Below are 18,942 nucleotides of genomic sequence, written 5' to 3'. Positions count from 1 at the left end.
CTGGCCCCTGAGGGATCTCTCTCAGGTTCTCAGTGTCTGTCTGTCTGTCTGTCTCTCCCCACCCCCCCCCCCACACGAACGAACCCTTCACTTGTCTGCTCAGAAGCCCCCAGTGCCCCACTCTGCTCCGCACCACACCCACATGGCCAAGGAGCCCTGAACACAGCCTGGTCCTGAAAACACTTTGTGGCCACACCTTACTGCCTCAGCTGTTATGGCTCTTCCCACAAAGGGCTCCTGCTTATCCCTAGAAAGGAATCATCTGCATCTCCTGCCCCAGATTCTTCCCTAACCCCATGCTCAGTTATGTGATCCCTGGGATGAAGTCACTTCCTGTTGGCCTCCCAACCAGATGGGATGGCATCTGCTCCAGCTCTGTGACCCCAGACCCAGGAAAGGGCTGGCACTCTGGGAGTGCTTTGCTGGTCCCCTCCCCCTTGTGAGGGCTCAGTCAGACCACATTTCTCTCACTGGCAGCCATGACGGTTCCAGCACTATCTTTTGGGCCACGATGAAGATTTAATGAGGTAGCTGATAAAAGGATGGCCAGTGACAGGGAGAGGCACTTCACAAGTGGAATAAAATGGTTAGAACATGCTCCATTACAGGGTGGGGAAGTGGAGAGACACGGAAACCAACAACTTCTGGGTAGCTGCTCCGGACCAGGCTCTTTAATTAAAAAAATCATTAGAGGGTTGGGGGATGGGCAAAATGGGTGAAGGGGAGTGGGAAGTACAGGCTTCCCATCATGGAATGAAAAGTCACAGGAATGAAAGGTACAGCACAGGGACCAGTCAATGGCACTGTAATAGCGCGGTATGGGGACAGATGGCAGTTACACTTCTAGGCACAGCATAAGTGAGCTGTCCAATCACTAGGCTGTACACCTGAAACCAATGTAACATTGTGTGTCAACTGGACTTGAATTTAAAAAAAGCACATCACTGAATTTTCACAACATTCTGGGGTAGGGTTTATAAGCCCCACTCAGAGATGAGCAAACTCCAAGCTCAAGGGTCTTGCCCAGGGTCACATGGGAGTAAGGGAAGCATTTGGGCTGCAATGCCAGTCCTGCCTGAGGCCCAAGCCCTACTTCTTCCCATCCTCCCCACAGCCCCTCCCAGTTAAGGATTCTGGGGAGCAAAAGGTCTGTACCTGGGTCCTGTTATGGGCCCATGCTGGCCCTTGGTCTACACTAACACCCCTGATGAGCCTGTGCTCCCAGGCCCCAGTCCTGACACTTAGCCAGGAAAAGAGTTTTTTGGGAAAAGGCAAAATAAGTATCAGAGACATCCGAACCAGTGAAGGCTGTTACCTTGGTGCGTCTAGAAGCTGTGGGGCTCACAAGAGCAGCCTCGGCCAACACTGGCACCTAGGCTGCCACTTCCCAGAGAAGCAGCTGCTGTCACCCCAGGCATGTCGCAGTTCCCCAGGTCTACTGCTTGGGCTGGAGATGCTGACACTGGACAGCTAACCTGCACCTGCGGGAGCTCACGTGGTTGTTTCCATCAACAATCAAAGCACAGCATCCTCTGCCCACGCTGCCTGGGGTCCAGGAACGTGGGAGCCAGAGGGGCCGACGGCTGACTCGTGGAGCTGGACGGGGCTTTGGCGTGACCCAACTCAGGCCTGAGTGGACACATGCGGGAGATGATGGCGGAGAACCGAGCTCCACCCTCTATCTCTAAAGATGCAAAGTAACAGGAAAGTCACTATACCTCCGTCTTGGGGTCTGGAAGGCCACAGTGTAAGACCAAAGCCGGTATGATGGCAATTGTCATCCAGGTGGCTCTTTTCAATTCACAAAAGCTTTCCCCACCCAACCCTGTACTGAGTCCTCACAGCCACCCTTCTTGTAGGCAGAGAAACAGAGGCCGCTATCACCTCTCACCAGATTTAAACAGCCTCCCTGGGCTCCAGATTCCAGCTCACACCCCTCACCTCTCCCCCTCCTGGCATGGTGAGGTTTTCCAAGCAAAGATGGGATCACAGTTATCCTCAGCCTAAAACCACAGACTCAGCCCAGTACTCAGCATGCTAGGGCTCCCACCCTCTGGCAGGGCATGCCAGCCCCGCAGAACTGCCTTCCACACTCCCTCACTCATGCTCTCTTCCTCCCAGGTCTCACCACCCAGAGCCAGGTTTGCATCTACCTGCCCCGGGGATGCCACGTACAGGCTGCCTCCCCACAGAAGCTTCCTTACCCGCCTCAGTTCTGAGCTCCCCAGCCTCTTTAACCCATCCACAGCACCACCCAGCTGCCCTGACCCTGACCAGTTCCTTTTCTTTCTCTCCCACAGACCTTGGGCTCCGAGGAGGCAGGGCTGTATCTCATTCACACTGTGCTAGCAGAGTGCCTGGCACATAACAAATGCCCAATATATACAAATAAATTAATTAGGCCCAAGAACTTATGTGACTTGCCTAAGGCCAGCAAGCCATGACAGAGGGGCTGGGAGTCACCATCGAGGCTAGACCTCCAAACCCAGGCTTTCTGCTGGCCTTGCCCCCCTATATTTAGCTCAGGCTTTTCCTGTCACTCTGGCTGTAGGAGGAGAGAAGGCAGGGAAGGGCCTGTGAGAGCCACGCTTGGGATGCTGAGCACAGAGTTTGAAGACAGGAGGGATGAAGGAATGAATGAAGACCTGGCAAAATGCCACCTGGAAGGAAAGCAAAGTAAACACACACACTGAGCTGGACGACAGCAAGGGCTTCAGCCTGGGCCACAGGCCCCTCGTGTCAGGAGGAAGACCTCTTCCCCCACCGCCCCACACACATACCCTGGATCTTGCAGTCAGGACCACACACAAAGCAAGGATTAAATCTGAAATGGGCCCTGGCTGTCCACAAATGGGGGCTATGCACCACCCAAACACTGATGATCTGCCCAACATGTCCCCAGACATTTATTTCCTCATTGTCCCATTCCCCAGAATGACACACCAGACCAACTAAAAGGTAATTCCAGGAGACAGGACTGTGGTTTCATTTGTGCTGGAGCAAATAAGCCAGTCCTGAGCAGGACCCAACATGTCAGAGGGTTTGTGGCAGGACCCCAAGGCTCCAGGCTTCCTTGAAGACAGCAGAATGGCCAAGGCAGGGCCAGCCTAGGATCTACAGGTTCTATACTACAAGGAGAAGGGATCAGAGCCGGCAGCCCATGGTGAGGAGGCAGCAGTTCATGGACCTGCTGGGACACTCTCTGGACACTGGGGATCCATTTTGGACACGGACACAGAACAGGAGCAGGGCTTTCAGGGTCAGCCACGTGGGGTCGGCTCTGACCCCCTAGGAATCCAGCAGGACCTGCCACAGGCCCAGCTTTGTCCTAAACAGATACTAGGACTGGGAGGTTAGGGTACACAGGATTATATGGGATCACTGGTCATAAAATGTGGTTTCGGATTCCAGCTCATTCCATTTATTTATCAATAAACAGTCACTGAATATTCCTGGTGCTGGTGATACACTTGTGAAGAAGACAGACCTAGAGCTGCCCTCATGGAACCTCCAGTGTAACAAGAGGACACGACAAATGAGCATAAATAAACACACCCCTCAGAGCTTGGGGACTTCCAGGCCTCCACTTGGTCATTTGTACTGGTGCCTCCCTCAAAAGGCAGTTATAAGGGGACTAAGTGTATTCCTTATTATACAAGAACAAAGAAAAACAGCTTAAGAAGCTATCAGGAGGGGAGCAGCTCCATCAACTGTGGTGAGGCACTTCCCTCTTATACAAACAAGAAAAGATCACCAAGATGTTTTATTGAAAGGAAAAAAGTCATACTCCATCATGTTGCCAATAATAAAACACACACACACGCACACACACACACACACACACACACACACACAAATAAAGCTCTTCTCCAGGAGCACACAAGTACATGGGAATGTATAGGGAAAGGTCCAGAAGGCCACACAAGCACATGATCCAGAAGATTAAAGGGATCATACGGGCCTGGCTCCTAGTAGGCACACTTTAAACATGAGCCACTATTAATTATAATTTTAGGGGGAGATTTCCTTATGTTTCCTGTTTTTAAGATGAATTAGGGTGAGTCAGATGTTTTATCTTACTCCTTTAAAAAAGCTAAATTTAAACACGTTACTTTTTGTTTATATATAATCTTTGATGACTATTTTTCTTCTGCTGGTTGCTGACCTGCAGAAGAAAAGAGTTTTGTTTTTTTGTTTTAAAAAAAAAAAGGGAAGAAGTTTGTTTTGTCCGAATGTTTCCCTGGGAATTTGCTCTGGGTATCTGAATAGCAGGTCACTGGTGCTACTTCTCATGTTAACATATGATAATAGCAACAGGACCTACACATGCCCAAATCCAGGGAGGCTGGGTTGTCATCCCTGGTTTTAAGAACACTACAACCCAATAAGTCAGTCAGAGAAAGACAAATAATCATAATTATGACTTCACTCATATGTGGAATTTAAGATACAAAACAGATGAACATAAGGGAAGGGAAGCAAAAATAATATAAAAACAGAGAGGGAGACAAATCCTAAGAGATTCTTAAATACAGAGAACAAACTGAGGGTTGCTGGCGGGGTGGGGGGGATAGGCTAAATGGGCGAGGGGCATTAAGGAGGGTACTTGTTGGGATAAGCACTGGGTGTTATATGTAAGTGATAAATCACTAAATTCTACTCCTGAGACCATTATTACACTATATATTAACTAACTTGGATTTAAATTTAAAAAATAGTAAGTTTAAAAAAATTTTTTTAAAAATCAAAGTTTTCTGCCCATAAAAAAAAAGAACACTGCAAATCAAAGAAGTCAAGTTACTTGCTGAAGGTCACACAGTGAGGAAGTAGAAGAGGACCTCAACCAACCAATCTACCTCAATCTCTCCTCCTCCCCCACCTTTCTTACACATGTGCATGAGCGTGCATGCACTCACACCCTATGGATGTTTTACTGTTGTCATTTCCTGGTTACTGACTCTGAGGCACAATTATAATTAACAAATGATCCATGCCACATGCTGAAAAATACTTAATGGCCCCAAGGGGAAAGGATGGAACCTAAGTCACTGGTTTATCTGCCAGTGTAACTAAGAATTTACCAACACAGATTGTTGTATAACAAAGTGTGGCACTGACCAACTCAAACAGAGCAGGACTTAAAATCTGTGGGTCAAGGTGGTCTCTGCATTCAGCAATGATGGACTGGGCTCCTGATGCCTGCTGAAAATCCAGCTCTTCCCAGGACAGCTTGATCAGTCTTGCCCAGGGAGGGGAGAGGGAGGACCAAGAACTCTAAGACATCATTCCAGCTAGAAGAGCTGAAAACAGCCAGCTGTGGGATTGAAGGTATGTCCCCAAATGCCATACATCTCAATGGCAGCACTGACTGTAGGTCAGATAGAAGTGGACCTGGCTTGAGCTGTGGAGGACATGTAGGGGCTTCATCAGCCACAGAGACCAGGTTCTGGCAGAAGCTGGAGAAGGGTTAAGGACAGAGCTGCTAGCCACTAACCTCTGCCAGAGGGGTGCCCTGGCCCCCAACCTGCCCACTTCCCAGACCTTTCACTCTCCAAGTTTAAAAGGCCCAGCTGCTACTCCTTGCTCCCCAGGGCATTCCCTGACCACTCACAACAGGAAAGATTCCCTCTAGATTCCTCCAGCGGTTACTCTCCCCACTTGGCCATTAATCACACAATGTTCTCCCTGGCTATCTTTGTTTCATTCATTCATTCAACAAGTGTTTGCTAAACACCTGCCCTCTGCCAAACCCAAAGCTGCCTGCAGTGGGAAGGACAGGCAGATCTCTGCTGGCAAGAAGCTTACAAGCAGGTCTGGTCTGGGAGGCAGAGAGAGAAGCAAGTAATGTAAAGTTACAAACTGGGATAAGTGCTTGGAAGAAACAAACGGGGCTAAGAAGAGACAGTGAGGCAGGGGAACCTTGTGGAAGGTCTTTTTAAGGAGCAGATACTCAACAGTTTACTAAAATTCTAAATGTCTCATATTTGTCCTCTGTTGCTCCCAAACAGCCTGAAGGCAGGTGTGTATAACCCTCATGAGGGGCACTCTTCTACCTCAGTCAATCCTCCAGGACAGGGACAGGACTTGAGTGACTGCCTTGGTGAATAAGTGCCCCATGTGATATGTCCCTTTAGTGAGCTGGCAGCAGCAGCCACAAAGCCCAAACAAAGCCAGCAGTCCCAGAAAACACTCGACCTGACAAAGTTGTCTGACTCAGAGCCACAGAGTCCAGACCCAAGGTGGCCGATGACAAAGGTGTGCCAATGTCTGCACAAACTTCCAGTTTATAAGCACTACAGACCACAGCTAAGAGCCAAGGAGGTTGGTATGACCTGTCTGAAGGGCAACATGGCAATATCTGCCAAAAATGCACAATGCACATGTCCTCTGACCCAGTAAATCCCACCACCTGGAGTTTATCTTAAGAAAATGGTATATGAGGGGCACCTGGGTGGGTCTGTTGGTTAAGCATCCGACTTTGGCTGAGGCCATGATCTCACGGTTCATGAGTTTGAGTCCCACATCGGGCTCTGTGGAGACAGTGCCGAGCCTGTTTGGGATTTTCGCTCATGCCTCTCTCTCTGCCCCTCCCCTGCTGGAGCTTTCTCACTCTCTCTCAAAATAAATAAATAAAAATCTTAGAAAAGAAAAAGAAAAAGAGGAGAGGAGAGGAAACGAGGAGAGGAGAGGAAACGAGGAGAGGAGAGGAAACGAGGAGAGGAGAGGAAACGAGGAGAGGAGAGGAAACGAGGAGAGGAGAGGAAACGAGGAGAGGAGAGGAAACGAGGAGAGGAGAGGAAACGAGGAGAGGAGAGGAAACGAGGAGAGGAGAGGAAACGAGGAGAGGAGAGGAAACGAGGAGAGGAGAGGAAACGAGGAGAGGAGAGGAAACGAGGAAAAGAAAAAAAAAAAAGAAAAAAGAAAAAGAAAGAAAAAGAAAAAGAAAACACTATATGAGATTCAATGGAGGGATGCCCAAGGCATTTATAGCATTTATGCTGTTTATAGCAGAACCACCAGAAGCAACCTCAACGTCCATCAGTAGGGGCCTACCTAGTCAAATAAATCAAGCTCCTCCTACCCACAGCCTCTGAGAACCATTATCAAGAGGAGATCACCAAGTGAAAAACTGCAAGCCAACTAGCAGCACCTAGAGTAGGAGGCCATTTCTTTATATAAACAAGAAAGTTCTGTATGTGTGCATACGTACTGAGAGCTGTCTGTAAAAGCACAGAGAATGTCTGCAAAGATGCATCAAACTGATCCTGATCATGATATATGCCCTGGGGTGGGAAGACATGGACCTTTACTTTTTGTTCCATATGCTTCTATTTTGTTTGCTTTCTCATCCCAGCAGTGAATTCATGTATTACTTGTGTGACTAAAAGTACATTTTAAAAAGAGATTAAAAGAAAAAAGGTAAAAGACAATGCCAAGAGCTCAGCCTGAATTTTCTCCATAGCTCAGCCACTAGCACACTCCTTTCGTTCCCAACCCCAGCCCTATTTTCCAACAATTCAGTCTCTCCTGCCTTAGAAGTCACCTGAGCACTTGCAAACACCTCCCATGCCATTTACAGAGACCCTCCCTCCTAATGGCAACCACAGGGGGAAAAAGCTGTTATCTGGCAAGTTCCACAAATACTTCATAATCACTGCAACTGTATTTCTGACCCACACCTGACACTTATGACCTGATGACAAGCTGTGGACTATTTCAGTGGAGATTGCCAAGCCCCACAGAGGCCCAGGGCAGGTCCAATGCCCTCACATGCCAGCCATCACTTTCAAAGGATAATTAAGGGATTTCAGCAAGACACAAGGGCCAGAACAACCTTTTGGATTTTCTCGAGGTGTTAAGTTGAATCCTGCAGATTTCTGTCGGCACAGGACACAGGAGGTGCCGAGCATCTACCATGAACAGCCTGTGTGCGACAGGCCGAGCAGACCCTCCGGCACAGTCCCACCCGGGCTACAGGGCCCTCTGTCTCTCTTCCTGCTGTTCACAAACCAAGATAAATAGCTGGGCTGGACGTTAATTGTCCAGAAATGTCCGTGCAGGAAATACCAGACCCATCACTCACTGCAAAAGCCCAAACTCCTCCCTCCTTCTTTCCCAGCAGCTAACCTTGGAGGGAAGGATCTCCTCCGGGGACTCTTCACTGGCATCATTAGTCTCTCCAGCTAGCCTGGCTTCCCATCCAGCCCATAACGCACAGGAAATGCCTGGCTGCACCAACAGCCATTGAAATGGTAAATGGTACAACTGATTCTCATAAGACCGCACAAGGAGGACAGAGCTGACCTAAGGGAACTTCAGAAAAGTTTGCTAGACCACCTGCAACAGAGTCTCTGAGAAAGCTTATTAAAAATACAAACTCCTGACGCTGTTTTCCACATCTATTGACTCAACATTCTTGGGAGTAGGGTCAGAGAATGTTTTGTGTTTGTTTTTTTAACAATCAAAGCCATGTAATTGTGACAGTCATAACGTAACCATAGGATTTAAAACACTAACAGGGAATCTGCATTCTTAACAACCACCCTCTCGCTCTGAGAACCACTGCTCTATGGCACCAAGGGAGGGGCTTCCCCTGGGTCAGGGGGAGATCAGAGTTCCTAGCTGGTACCTCTGACCCCTACAGCCTCCTCACCCACTATTCCCAGCCCCACCATCTGTGCTCCAAACTTACCCAACAGCTAGACCAAACTATTTTCTCATCTTGCTGCCTTTGCCCCTGCTCTCCCAGAGTCTGAAAAGTCTCTCCTCCTCCTGCCTCTGCCCACCACACACACTGCACTCAGTACAGTGACACACAGCCCAGGCACTGTTATAGAAAGAGGGTGGCCTCAGAAATGGAGCCTTCCCTGAATTTGGTTCTTGGTTCCTCCGATGACCTTGGGCAAGAGACAACCTGTGTGAGGCTCCGTTACTATTTGTAAACTAGTGATAACACTATCTCACAGACTTGCTGTGAGAATCAATGGGGTGATAGCTCAGCATGGTGCCCAGTAAATGCTGGCTGAATTCACCTTTCCTTTGCTCTCTTTAATCCTCTCTACTGGACCATGAGCTACTTCAGGCAAACTGTCCCCTCACTCACACCCAAACCCCTAGTTTGCAGAACCCAGGGCCTCTGCTGAATGTCTGAGGCTACAAAATGAATCCCCATGCAGTGCTCTTACCTGCCCAACGTTGAAGGTCAATGTGATGGCATAAAAGAAATTAGAGTTGGCACTTCCTGCATAAATCCAGAGGTGCCACAGGACAGGGAAGAGCAGGGAGCAGACGATAATGATGCAGGCGAGGACAAAGATGTTTCTCAGGACTGCAAAGACAGACACTCACAGTTAACCAAACGTTGATTCTCCTTGGAACCCTTTCTTATGGGCATGGCTCCACAGGACGAAGAAGCCCAGGGAGAGCCTGGGTAGCTCAAAGGCAGAAACCCTCCCCCAGATTCAGAGATTCTGGGGTGCCAAGAGGCAAGCCTCAAACCCTTGAGTCAATGGCTCCCCATGCCCAAAGCTGGTGTGAAGTCCTACGTTTGGACTCTGCACCTCCCACTGTGGGCCTGGCTAGTTACAGGTGGCAATGCTGTGAATGCCTCTGGGCACCACAAAGGGAGCGTTTTAGCAAGACAATGCCCTCTGCCCCACAATCTAGGGGTGTCCAAGGGTAATTTCTCCCATCCCCAAGCAGGGTGCTGTCTGTCCACATGGGATCATGGACAGGAAGGGCAGTGTGAACCTATGGAGATTAGAGCCCCACGGTGAGTCTCTGTGGTGCCACAGCCCTGGGTCTTAGGAAATGCTTTCCATTTTCCTTAACTCACGTCTTAGGTTGTCTGCCTTGCTCTTCAAATGTCCTTCACTCTTCCTTGGAGGATTTGAAGAGCTCTTCTGACACCCTCCCTCTAACATCACCGCCCCACACTCCCAGAAGGATTGAAGAATCCCACCAGGGAGAGGCTCTCCCCAAAGCCCCAGGGAGGACCTGCTACACACGGTGGTATGGGCAGGCAGGCAGAGTGCAGCTGGAGGTAAGGAGCAGGACAGTGCAGCCCAAACTTGGCCTCAGAAATACAAAGACCTTGGTTAAAATCCCTGCTCTGCCAGCAAGTTTCTCTGTCTCAGCTTTCCTATCTCTAAAACAGGGCTAGAATAGGGTCTACTTCATAGGAGGTTACATGAATTAAACAAGATATGTGAAAAACCCGGCACAGATATATTACTATTTTCTAAGGCTGCTGTAACAAATCACCACAAACTTGGTGGTTTAAACAATACAGCTTATATTACAGTTCTGGGTCTCACAGGCTATAAAATCAAGGTACCTGTGTGCCCGCTGGAAACTCTAGGGCAGAAGCCATCCGTTTGCCTTTGCAGCGAGGCAGCGGCCTGAGTTCACCTCACAACCCCCTTCCTACTCCACCCAGCAATGCCAAATAAGTCCTTGCTACCCTGCATCACTCAGACCTCCTCTTTTGCTTCCCTCTTCCACTTTTTTTTTAGAAAAATAGACTTTAGTTTTTAGAGCAGCTTCAGGTTCACAGCAAAACCATATGGAAGAGATTTCCCTCCTCCAGCTCTTCCACTTTCTAAGGGCCCTTGCAGATTACACTGGGCTCACCTGGATAATCCAGACTAATTTCCCCATCTGAAAAGCCTTAACTTTAAGTCCTTTTGCCACATAAGGTAATATATTCACAGGTTCTGGGGATTATGTGGACATCTTTGTGGGAGGGAGCATTTTCTGCCTATCACACTGTGCTCCTCCTACCTTTTAACTCAATTAGGGGTATGTGACAGTAGGATTATGTGCTATTTTTATTTCTTTCTTTACACTTTATTGTATTTTAAAGAAAGTAATAAGTATTACTTAAAATAAACTAAGAGAGCACCTTAAAAAATTTTTTTTCACGTTTATTTATTTTTGAGACACAGAGAGACAGAGCATGAACGGGGGAAGGGCAGAGAGAGAGGGAGACACAGAATCGGAAACAGGCTCCAGGCTCCGAGCCATCAGCCCAGAGCCTGACGCGGGGCTCGAACTCACGGGCTGTGAGATCGTGACCTGAGCCGAAGTCGGACGCTTAGCCAACTGAGCCACCCAGGCGCCCCAAGAGCACCTTTAAAAAAAACAACTTACCACTGGGTCTGGGTCCCAGCAGGCACTTAATGAACAGAAGTTCCCTTCCCCTCTCTGATCCTGACCTTTAGGAAATCCTTTCCTTCAAATCAGAGTCTGGGGAGACTTAAGAGATGGGAGCCTCCCAAACATTGAGGTCGTTTGTCCTGGCTGTACGCACACTTGGTAGAACTGCTATACCAGGGTTTCATGCATCAGAAGGGGGACTGGATTACACATGTGATTCTCAATTCTGGCTGCAAAATAAAATCACCGGGGGAGCCCTACCTGGACTAAGTATATCAGAGTGTCTCGGGGTGGGGCCTAGATACCCGTATTAGTTTGTAACTGCTTCTCTGGTGAGTCCAATATGCAGCCAGCACTTCCAACCAAAGGATGACAGCTGCAGACCCCTGGCAAATAAGACATCCAGACCAGTCTGCGACAGATTTCACTGGTCTGTGTCACAGTCACAATAATCAGAACAAGGTAGTTCAGAGTTCTTGTTAAAGGCGAATGTTTTGAATTTAAGATTCATGAGAAGTGACAGGTGTCTCTTTGTTCCTGATTGTTGTTAAAAAGTCCTTTCTCAGGGTGCTTGGGTGGCTCAGTCCGTTAAGCATCTGACTTTGGATTTCGGCTCAGGTCATGATTTCATGGTTCGTGAGATCAAGCCTGGAGCCTGTTTGAGATACTCTCTCTCTCTCTCTCTCTCTCTCTCTCTCTCTCTCTCTCTCTCTCTCTCTCTCTCTCTCCCCCTCCCTCCCTCTCTCCCTCCCTCCTTCCTCTCTCTCTCTGCCCCTTCCCCACTCTCACTCTATGTCTCTCTCTCTCAAAATAAACATTTTTTTAAAAAGTCCTTTTATGGGGGCGCCTGGGTGGCGCAGTCGGTTAAGCGTCCGACTTCAGCCAGGTCACGATCTCGCGGTCCGTGAGTTCGAGCCCCACGTCAGGCTCTGGGCTGATGGCTCGGAGCCTGGAGCCTGTTTCCGATTCTGTGTCTCCCTCTCTCTCTGCCCCTCCCCCGTTCATGCTCTGTCTCTCTCTGTCCCAAAAATAAATAAACGTTGAAAAAAAAATTAAAAAAAAAAAAGTCCTTTTATGGGGGCACCTGGGTGGCTCAGTCAGTTAGGCGTCCGACTTCAGCTCAGGTCATGATCTCATGTTCTGTGAGTTCGATCCCCGCATCGGGCTCTGTGCTGACAGCTCAGAACCTGGAGCCTACTTTGGATTCTGTGTCTCCCTCTCTCTCTGCCTCTCCCCCACTCATGCTCTTTCTCATTCTTAAAAAATAAATAAACATTAAAAAAATTTTTTTAAAAAGTCCTTTTATGAAATGGTGATGAATGGCTGGCAGTTGACTGATTTAATGTTGTCAGCAAAATAAGTTGGCAACTCTGTCACCAGAGTTTAAAAAAAAATGGTGGTCTGTGAACTCCCGTACTTTGGAAACACTGGCACGGAGAGCTTGCGGGGTCCTTTTTTCCTGACCTGAAAGTTCCATGATTCTGGGTTTTCAAAGCTGGGAGGGTAAAGCCCTGACTCAAGCCTTCCCGAGACTGTAGGGAAAGCCTCCTCCTTGCTCCCAGAACAAGAAGTATGGGAAAGGGTTATGTGCACGGAGAATTACTATTATTAAACAATGTTACAACCTCAAGAAAGGAGAAGAAACCTTTGCCATTCCTCCACTCCCACATCACTATTTACATTTCTCTGTGGTTCTTTCTGATCCCCTGGGCTGAAAAAAATCTATGCTATTCCTAAAACAAATCCTGTGGCCTGAGAGCCCAGGTAGGCCTTTGTTCCCTGCCTCTAGCCACTCTGGATTTCAGACAGGGTGACAAGAAGGTAACAAAGTGCACAGAGACTGGGAAGGCTCCCATGAGGCTCCTGGCTGCAATTACAAACAGCTGCAAAGATACATTCCCATGTGCCTGGAGGAACTGTCACCAGCATCCAGTTGGCTTCTGGCCTGTGGTGACCTTTGCAAGAACCGGGAGCTGCTACTCACTCTTGCTGGCTGACAGGCCAGAGGATTAAAGCTATACACCAGAACACACAGAGCTGGGACCTGGGGCACAGGACAGCTTGTTCCAGGCACCAGGTGTCAGAGATGACCAGGACCTAATGAGACGAAAGGCTCACCCTTCCTTAGACTTACTGGGTCAGATGGAATCAGATTCCCTACTACACCCACGGTGGCTTATCCAGTCTCTGCCTCGGTTGCTGACAAGCTGAAACTTCAGGCAAGTCACCTTCCCTCTCTGAGCCTCAGTCACTCAGAAATAAAATTCCACTTGAAGAATCCAGTCCAACTGGCAGGAGTGCGGGGGGGGGGGGGGGGGGGGGGGGGGGGGGGGGGGGGGGGGGGGGGGGAGGGGGGAGGGGGACTGGGAGCTTCAAAGGTGCTTATTATGTTATTATTCTCTTTAATTTGTCTGGTTTTTTAATCCACAGTCTCTTATATTTATACAATAGTTAATAAAAACAACACACACACACACACACGAATACAGCCTTTGGTAACTGGATCTTTCAGCTGGACCACTGTAGGCTAGCACCAGCTCTGCCAGCAGGCTGTTCCCTAACACCACAATTGTGTGTCTGTATGACTCATCCTGATCCCAAGCACCACAGAGTCCCAGCGTCTGGGGCCTATACTTGGGGCAGGGCCGACATACCTCGTCTCCTCCCCACTGGCCAGGACAGGAAAACAAAAAGGTGAATGTGTGAGCAGGCATGTTAGCACTGGCAACTAATGTTTAAACTGAATTCTTAGCCACATTACAAGTCTGAGTACCTTCACCCTAGACTCACAGACTTCTCAGTCTCCACTCATGGGTCCAAAGGACTAGGCTGGAGATGCTCTTGGCTGAATGTAATGACTCACAGCTGTCATGACCCAAACAGATACCCTGAGCATGAATATTCTCTGCCACAGTTGCTGGTCACTGGGGGCAGGGGGCTGTAGGGGGGCGGGGGTGGTGGCAGAGGGCAGCCCACATTCTGTGCAGAGTCTTCAGTCAAGCTGAACTGTAAACTATTCGCCCAGACAGCCAGCAACAGCATCTATTAGATCATCTAGGTTTCTGGGAACCCCATCCTTAATTTCTCTGCGTCAACCCCGGAGGGCATAAAATAGCTTATTTCAAGCTTTGAAAAGTATGTTCATTCCAATGACCCTGAATGACTCTACCAATCCTGAAGCTTTGATCACGGAATTATGTAGGAAACCCCCCCTGCATGATTCTTACTAATGGTAACTGCAGTGCTATTTATATACATTATTTCTCAAACTTAAAACACCCCTGGAAGATATTCTCCCCATTTTACAGATTAAAAACTGAGTGACTCAGAAAGGTTAGATGAATTTCCTAAAAAGAGAGAGCTGGTAATGGGAAAGCCAGGATCCAGATTCAAGTCTTTCTGGCTCCAGACTGTGTTCAGCAATATGGGATGAAATATTTAAAAAAAATTTTTTTTGAATGTTTATTATTGAGAGAGAGAGAGAGAGAGAGAGAGAGAGAGAGAGAGAGAGAGAGAGCATGAGCAGGGGAGGGGCAGAGAGAGAGGGAGACACAGAATCCAAACCACGCTCCAGGCTCTGAGCTGTCAGCACAGAGCCCGATGTGGGGCTCGAACTCACGAGCCTTGAGAACATGACCTGAACCAAAGTCGGACGGATGCTCAACCAACTGAGCCACACAGGCACCCCGGGATGAAAGATTATTAAGGGCAAGAGACAGCTAAGAAAAAAATGACTCTACTTCTGAGGAAAGAGGATCAATGTCCCCAAGACCCACACTGTCACAAACTGGGGCATGTCCACATGTTTGGTGGCCTCATGATTTGTCACTGGCCACTCTGCTGGGGGGCGGGGGCACCAGACTGACTCTGAGCCTGCTGGACTGGGTGATTCTTATCTGTGCAATGAGGATGTCATAGGCAGAAAACGCCACTTACTCCTCCCAATCAGGCAGGACTGGTCACTGCCCCACAGGCCACCACCTGCAAGAGCAGTGTGCCTTGCCCGCCCACTCTGCTGTTTACCTTAGCTCAGAGGCCCAGTCTTACAGGTAGGTTTCCTTCTGGCAGCTGGTCAGTTTCACTTCCTGGTTGACACCCAGGCATCCCCAAACAATAACAAAGATTTCCTTCCTCTGAAGCCTGTCCTCCCCAAGTTCACTCTTGATACCTGGCTGTGCACTCACTGCAGGCAAGGAAAATTCCATAGCTCCCTTCCCATTTTAGATTAGAGAATCGAGTATTGGGCACTGACACTGCCTGTTTATTACAGGGCTTAAAAACTCACCCAAAAACATGTGCTGAGTTGTGTGGGCCAGGTCTGATCCTGGGTGCTGGGGACACAGAGGTGAGTGAATCATAAGTCTGCCCCCAGGGAGCCCACAAACACTGAAGAGAACCCATGCAGAGGGCTAAAAGCCCAACTGAGGAAAATACTGGCAGCCTCGGAAGCATAACTAGCCCACTGTATGCCATCTTCTGAGGGGGGACATGGTTAGAGCTGCAGGGGTCTTCAGAGCAGATAGATGTCCAGTGTTCTATAAACATTTAGGTGCAATGCTGGGAAATGGTTCAAAGACCAAGGTCTAGTGTTCCACTGTCCAATGCAGTAGCTACCAGCCATGTGTGACTATTTAAATTTAACTACATTTCAGTTAAAAATTCAGTTTCTCTACAAGCTCCTGGCTGGCTCAGTCATTAGAGCTTGAAACTCTTGATCTCAGAGCTGTGAGTTTGAGCTCTACACACTGAGATTATTTAAAAAATAATAATAAAATAAAATCTTCAGGGGCACCTGGGTAGCTCAGTTCGTTAAGCGTCTGACTTTGGCTCAGGTCATGATCTCATGGTTCGTGAGTTTGAGCCCCACGTCAGGCTCTGTGCTGACACCTCAGAGCCTGGAGCATTCTTCAGATTCTGTGTCTCCCTCTTTCTCTGCTCCTCCCTTGCTCACACTTGCTCTCTCTCTCCCTCTCTCTCAAAAATGAACATTAATTTTTTTAAAATAAAGTCTTCAAAAAAAATTCAGTTTTTTAGTCATACTAGTGGCTATCCTATTGTACTGTGCAGATATAGAACATTTCCATCACCACAGATAATCCTACTGGATAGCACTAGCTACAGGCTCACAGCAAGCCCTTCCACTTACCTGTCATATAATCTTGAACAAGTGGCTCTACCTTTCTGTACCTCAGTTTTTTAATCTGCAAAATGGTGTTATTTTTCCCTCCAAGACTGGTGTGAAGATAAAATGACCTAATGCATGTAACACTCCTAAAACCACAGTGGCCAGGTAGGTACTAAGTGACCAAAATATGGTAGTTATTTTTATTACCATCACTAGTCTGTAGTACCCAGCAGGCGGACACTGCCTCGTGTCATTCCCTCTCTCCCGGTGCTGCCAGCACACCAGATGCCAGGCAAATGCCTATCAATCTCTTTTTCCGTGTCTGTCTTATCCAGGGACCAGGCTGACACAAATCTGCCACCACAGGGTTAGAGGTGGGAGTACTCACATCTGTAGAGATGGTTCCACACAGGGAAGAAGGCCATGTAGAGGGCCACGTCCCCCACTGTTGGGTAGGACTTGAAGATGGAGATGATGGCAATCTGAATGAACATGAAGAAGACAGGGTGCTCCCTGGGGTGGGGTGGGGCAGGCAGAGAGGGAGAGATCAGTCAGGGACCAGGCACACCCAAGACTCCTGACCCCATCCCTCAAACCCCAAAATACTCTCAAGTGGACTTCAGGTAGGGGCTGGCTCTGCTACCCAGAAGACATGGGACCAGACCAAGCAGCAAAGCAGAAAACTGCAAGGACACAGAGTTGCCCAGAGGTGGTGAGGAGGGCCCAGCAAACACTAGAGCAACAGCCCATTGCCCCCCACACCCCAGTTCTGAGCCTTCCCCGGCAAGAGTCACTGAGGAAGAAAACAAATGAAGTCAGCTTCATTACTGGGCTTTCATAGCTGCTGTCAGAGTAATCAGGCAGCCTCCCTTGCCAGAGGCCCCTCTGACACCCAGACCCCAGGGCAGGAAGTGCCTCCTTGCTGATGCTCTTTTTCTCTGACAGTAAGGCCAGTGGAGTCTACACACACTTAGCTATGATGAGCTCCTTTCCAGAAAGAGAAGTGAGAGCTGCAGGCAGCTTTTCAGCGCTTTTGGGCTGGAACTGGAGTTTTGTTACCTTAAACAACAATAACAGCTAGCATTTCCTAAACCCTCATGCTGTGACAAGTTCCGTCCTAGGCCCTCTCCTTGTGCTGTCACATGGGATCCTCACTATACCTCCCCTACTCCTTGAGGTAGGCAATATCATCACCCATACTTTGCAGATGAGGAAAGAGGTTCAGATAAGGTAGGTGAGTTAGTAAGCGGTGGAACTGTTTATCTCCAGAACTCCTGAGCAGCACCAAGACTGTTCTCCTGAGTGCCTAGCGTGATCACAGCTCTGGTCAGGAAGGATGGGGACAGAGCTCAATCTCCAGTGTTCCTCCGAGGGCTGACCAAGTGCTACAAGGAAGCCAACAGAGAGGCCAGATCTACACCCTCCCCAGCTGTACCTAAACAACATGCATGTGGCCTACTTCTGCACACTACCTGGATGCCCAGCTCATAAAGGCTTTCTTCAGAGATTAATGGCAGTTATGTCTTGCAGGCCAAAGGTCAGGGTGACTCAATGGGTGTAAGTCTGAGATGTGGAGACAAACATGTACACACCCCAAACACTCTAGCAGTTTTACACAACAAATGCTTCAGACTCAGCCTGGCAAGTTTCAGTGCTATAGGCTCTCGAAGGGTCCAGCTAGCCCAGTGAGCATCTTCCTAAAAACAATCCAAATCACTGGCTGTGGGCTTTTTAGGTAGCTGGTAAGAGCTGCATGAAGAGCTTAATGGCCTATGAAAAGGCCAGTGAAAATCCAGTGACAAGAAACATGGAGACTAGAATCCCCTGCAATACTGTCTGGGGAGAATTGGTCAGAAGGGCCCTGTTCCCACAAAGCTAGCACTGGAAGCAAACACTGCAGGGGCTGGAGAGTCAGTGGAGCTTCAGATCCAGCCACAGGAAGGCAGCAGTGGAGAAAGTCACTTCATATAGTCTGTCCCCACAACCCTGAGGCCCTGGCCTGGGGTGGGTGGAGGTGGGGGGGGGGGGGGGGTCACGTGACAGTGCTGCTGTAGTCTACCCAGAAGCACCTGTGGCCTTTCACATGCAGACAATGAAAGGTGCTACAGAGTGAGGAAAGGTGTTCCAGGCTCCCAGCTTCTCTCAGCCCAGTGGCTAGGCCTGACCAGATCAAGGGCAGAGACTGGGTGTGACAGATAGCTGGAGAGCTTGGCTGGGCAAGGCTGCCAGAGTTCCAGAGACTGCCAGGCCAAGGAAAGTTTTCTGTCAGATGCCAGGCCAAGGCTCTGTCATGGGAAGGAGGCATGAGCTCTGAGCTTTTACAGAATGGGAACCATGTGCATTGGTACACTGGCCATGAAGACTGGCAGGAAGGTTAGAACAGAGAACTCAGGTTCTTGAAATTTAAACCAAACTCTCTTCTAGGTTCCCTGGACTATCAATGCATATCTGTATGCTTCAGTGCCTCTTTTCCCTGCTCTGGTAATAGAACATTTTCCAGGGACTACTACAAGTGATCTCTCTCAGGAGTTTGGCATAGTGCCAGGGGATGAGTATAGATGTTGGAGACAAACTTTGGTTTGAATCTCAGCTCCACTACTTACTAGCTGTGTGACTCTGGGAAAATCACTCCACTTCTCTGAATGTCCATTTCCTCAACT

General features: G+C 48.8%; 1 protein-coding gene across 1 annotated transcript in view; it reads right to left on the bottom strand.

The window, feature by feature from the left end:
* PIGU (phosphatidylinositol glycan anchor biosynthesis class U) overlaps positions 1 to 18,942 on the bottom strand; it is an 82,870-nt gene that overhangs the window by 4,668 nt on the left and 59,260 nt on the right. The window contains exons 10-11 of the mRNA XM_043604718.1: positions 16,671 to 16,795; positions 9,186 to 9,328 (exon numbers count right to left, since the gene is read on the bottom strand). Of these exons, the coding sequence (XP_043460653.1) occupies positions 9,186 to 9,328; positions 16,671 to 16,795 (268 nt within the window). The remainder of the gene's footprint in view (positions 1 to 9,185; positions 9,329 to 16,670; positions 16,796 to 18,942) is intronic.

This window comes from Prionailurus bengalensis, chromosome A3 (genome assembly GCF_016509475.1).
Source record: "Prionailurus bengalensis isolate Pbe53 chromosome A3, Fcat_Pben_1.1_paternal_pri, whole genome shotgun sequence".
Classification (NCBI taxonomy): domain Eukaryota; kingdom Metazoa; phylum Chordata; class Mammalia; order Carnivora; family Felidae; genus Prionailurus; species Prionailurus bengalensis.
This window is presented reverse-complemented; position numbering and strand designations above follow the sequence as displayed.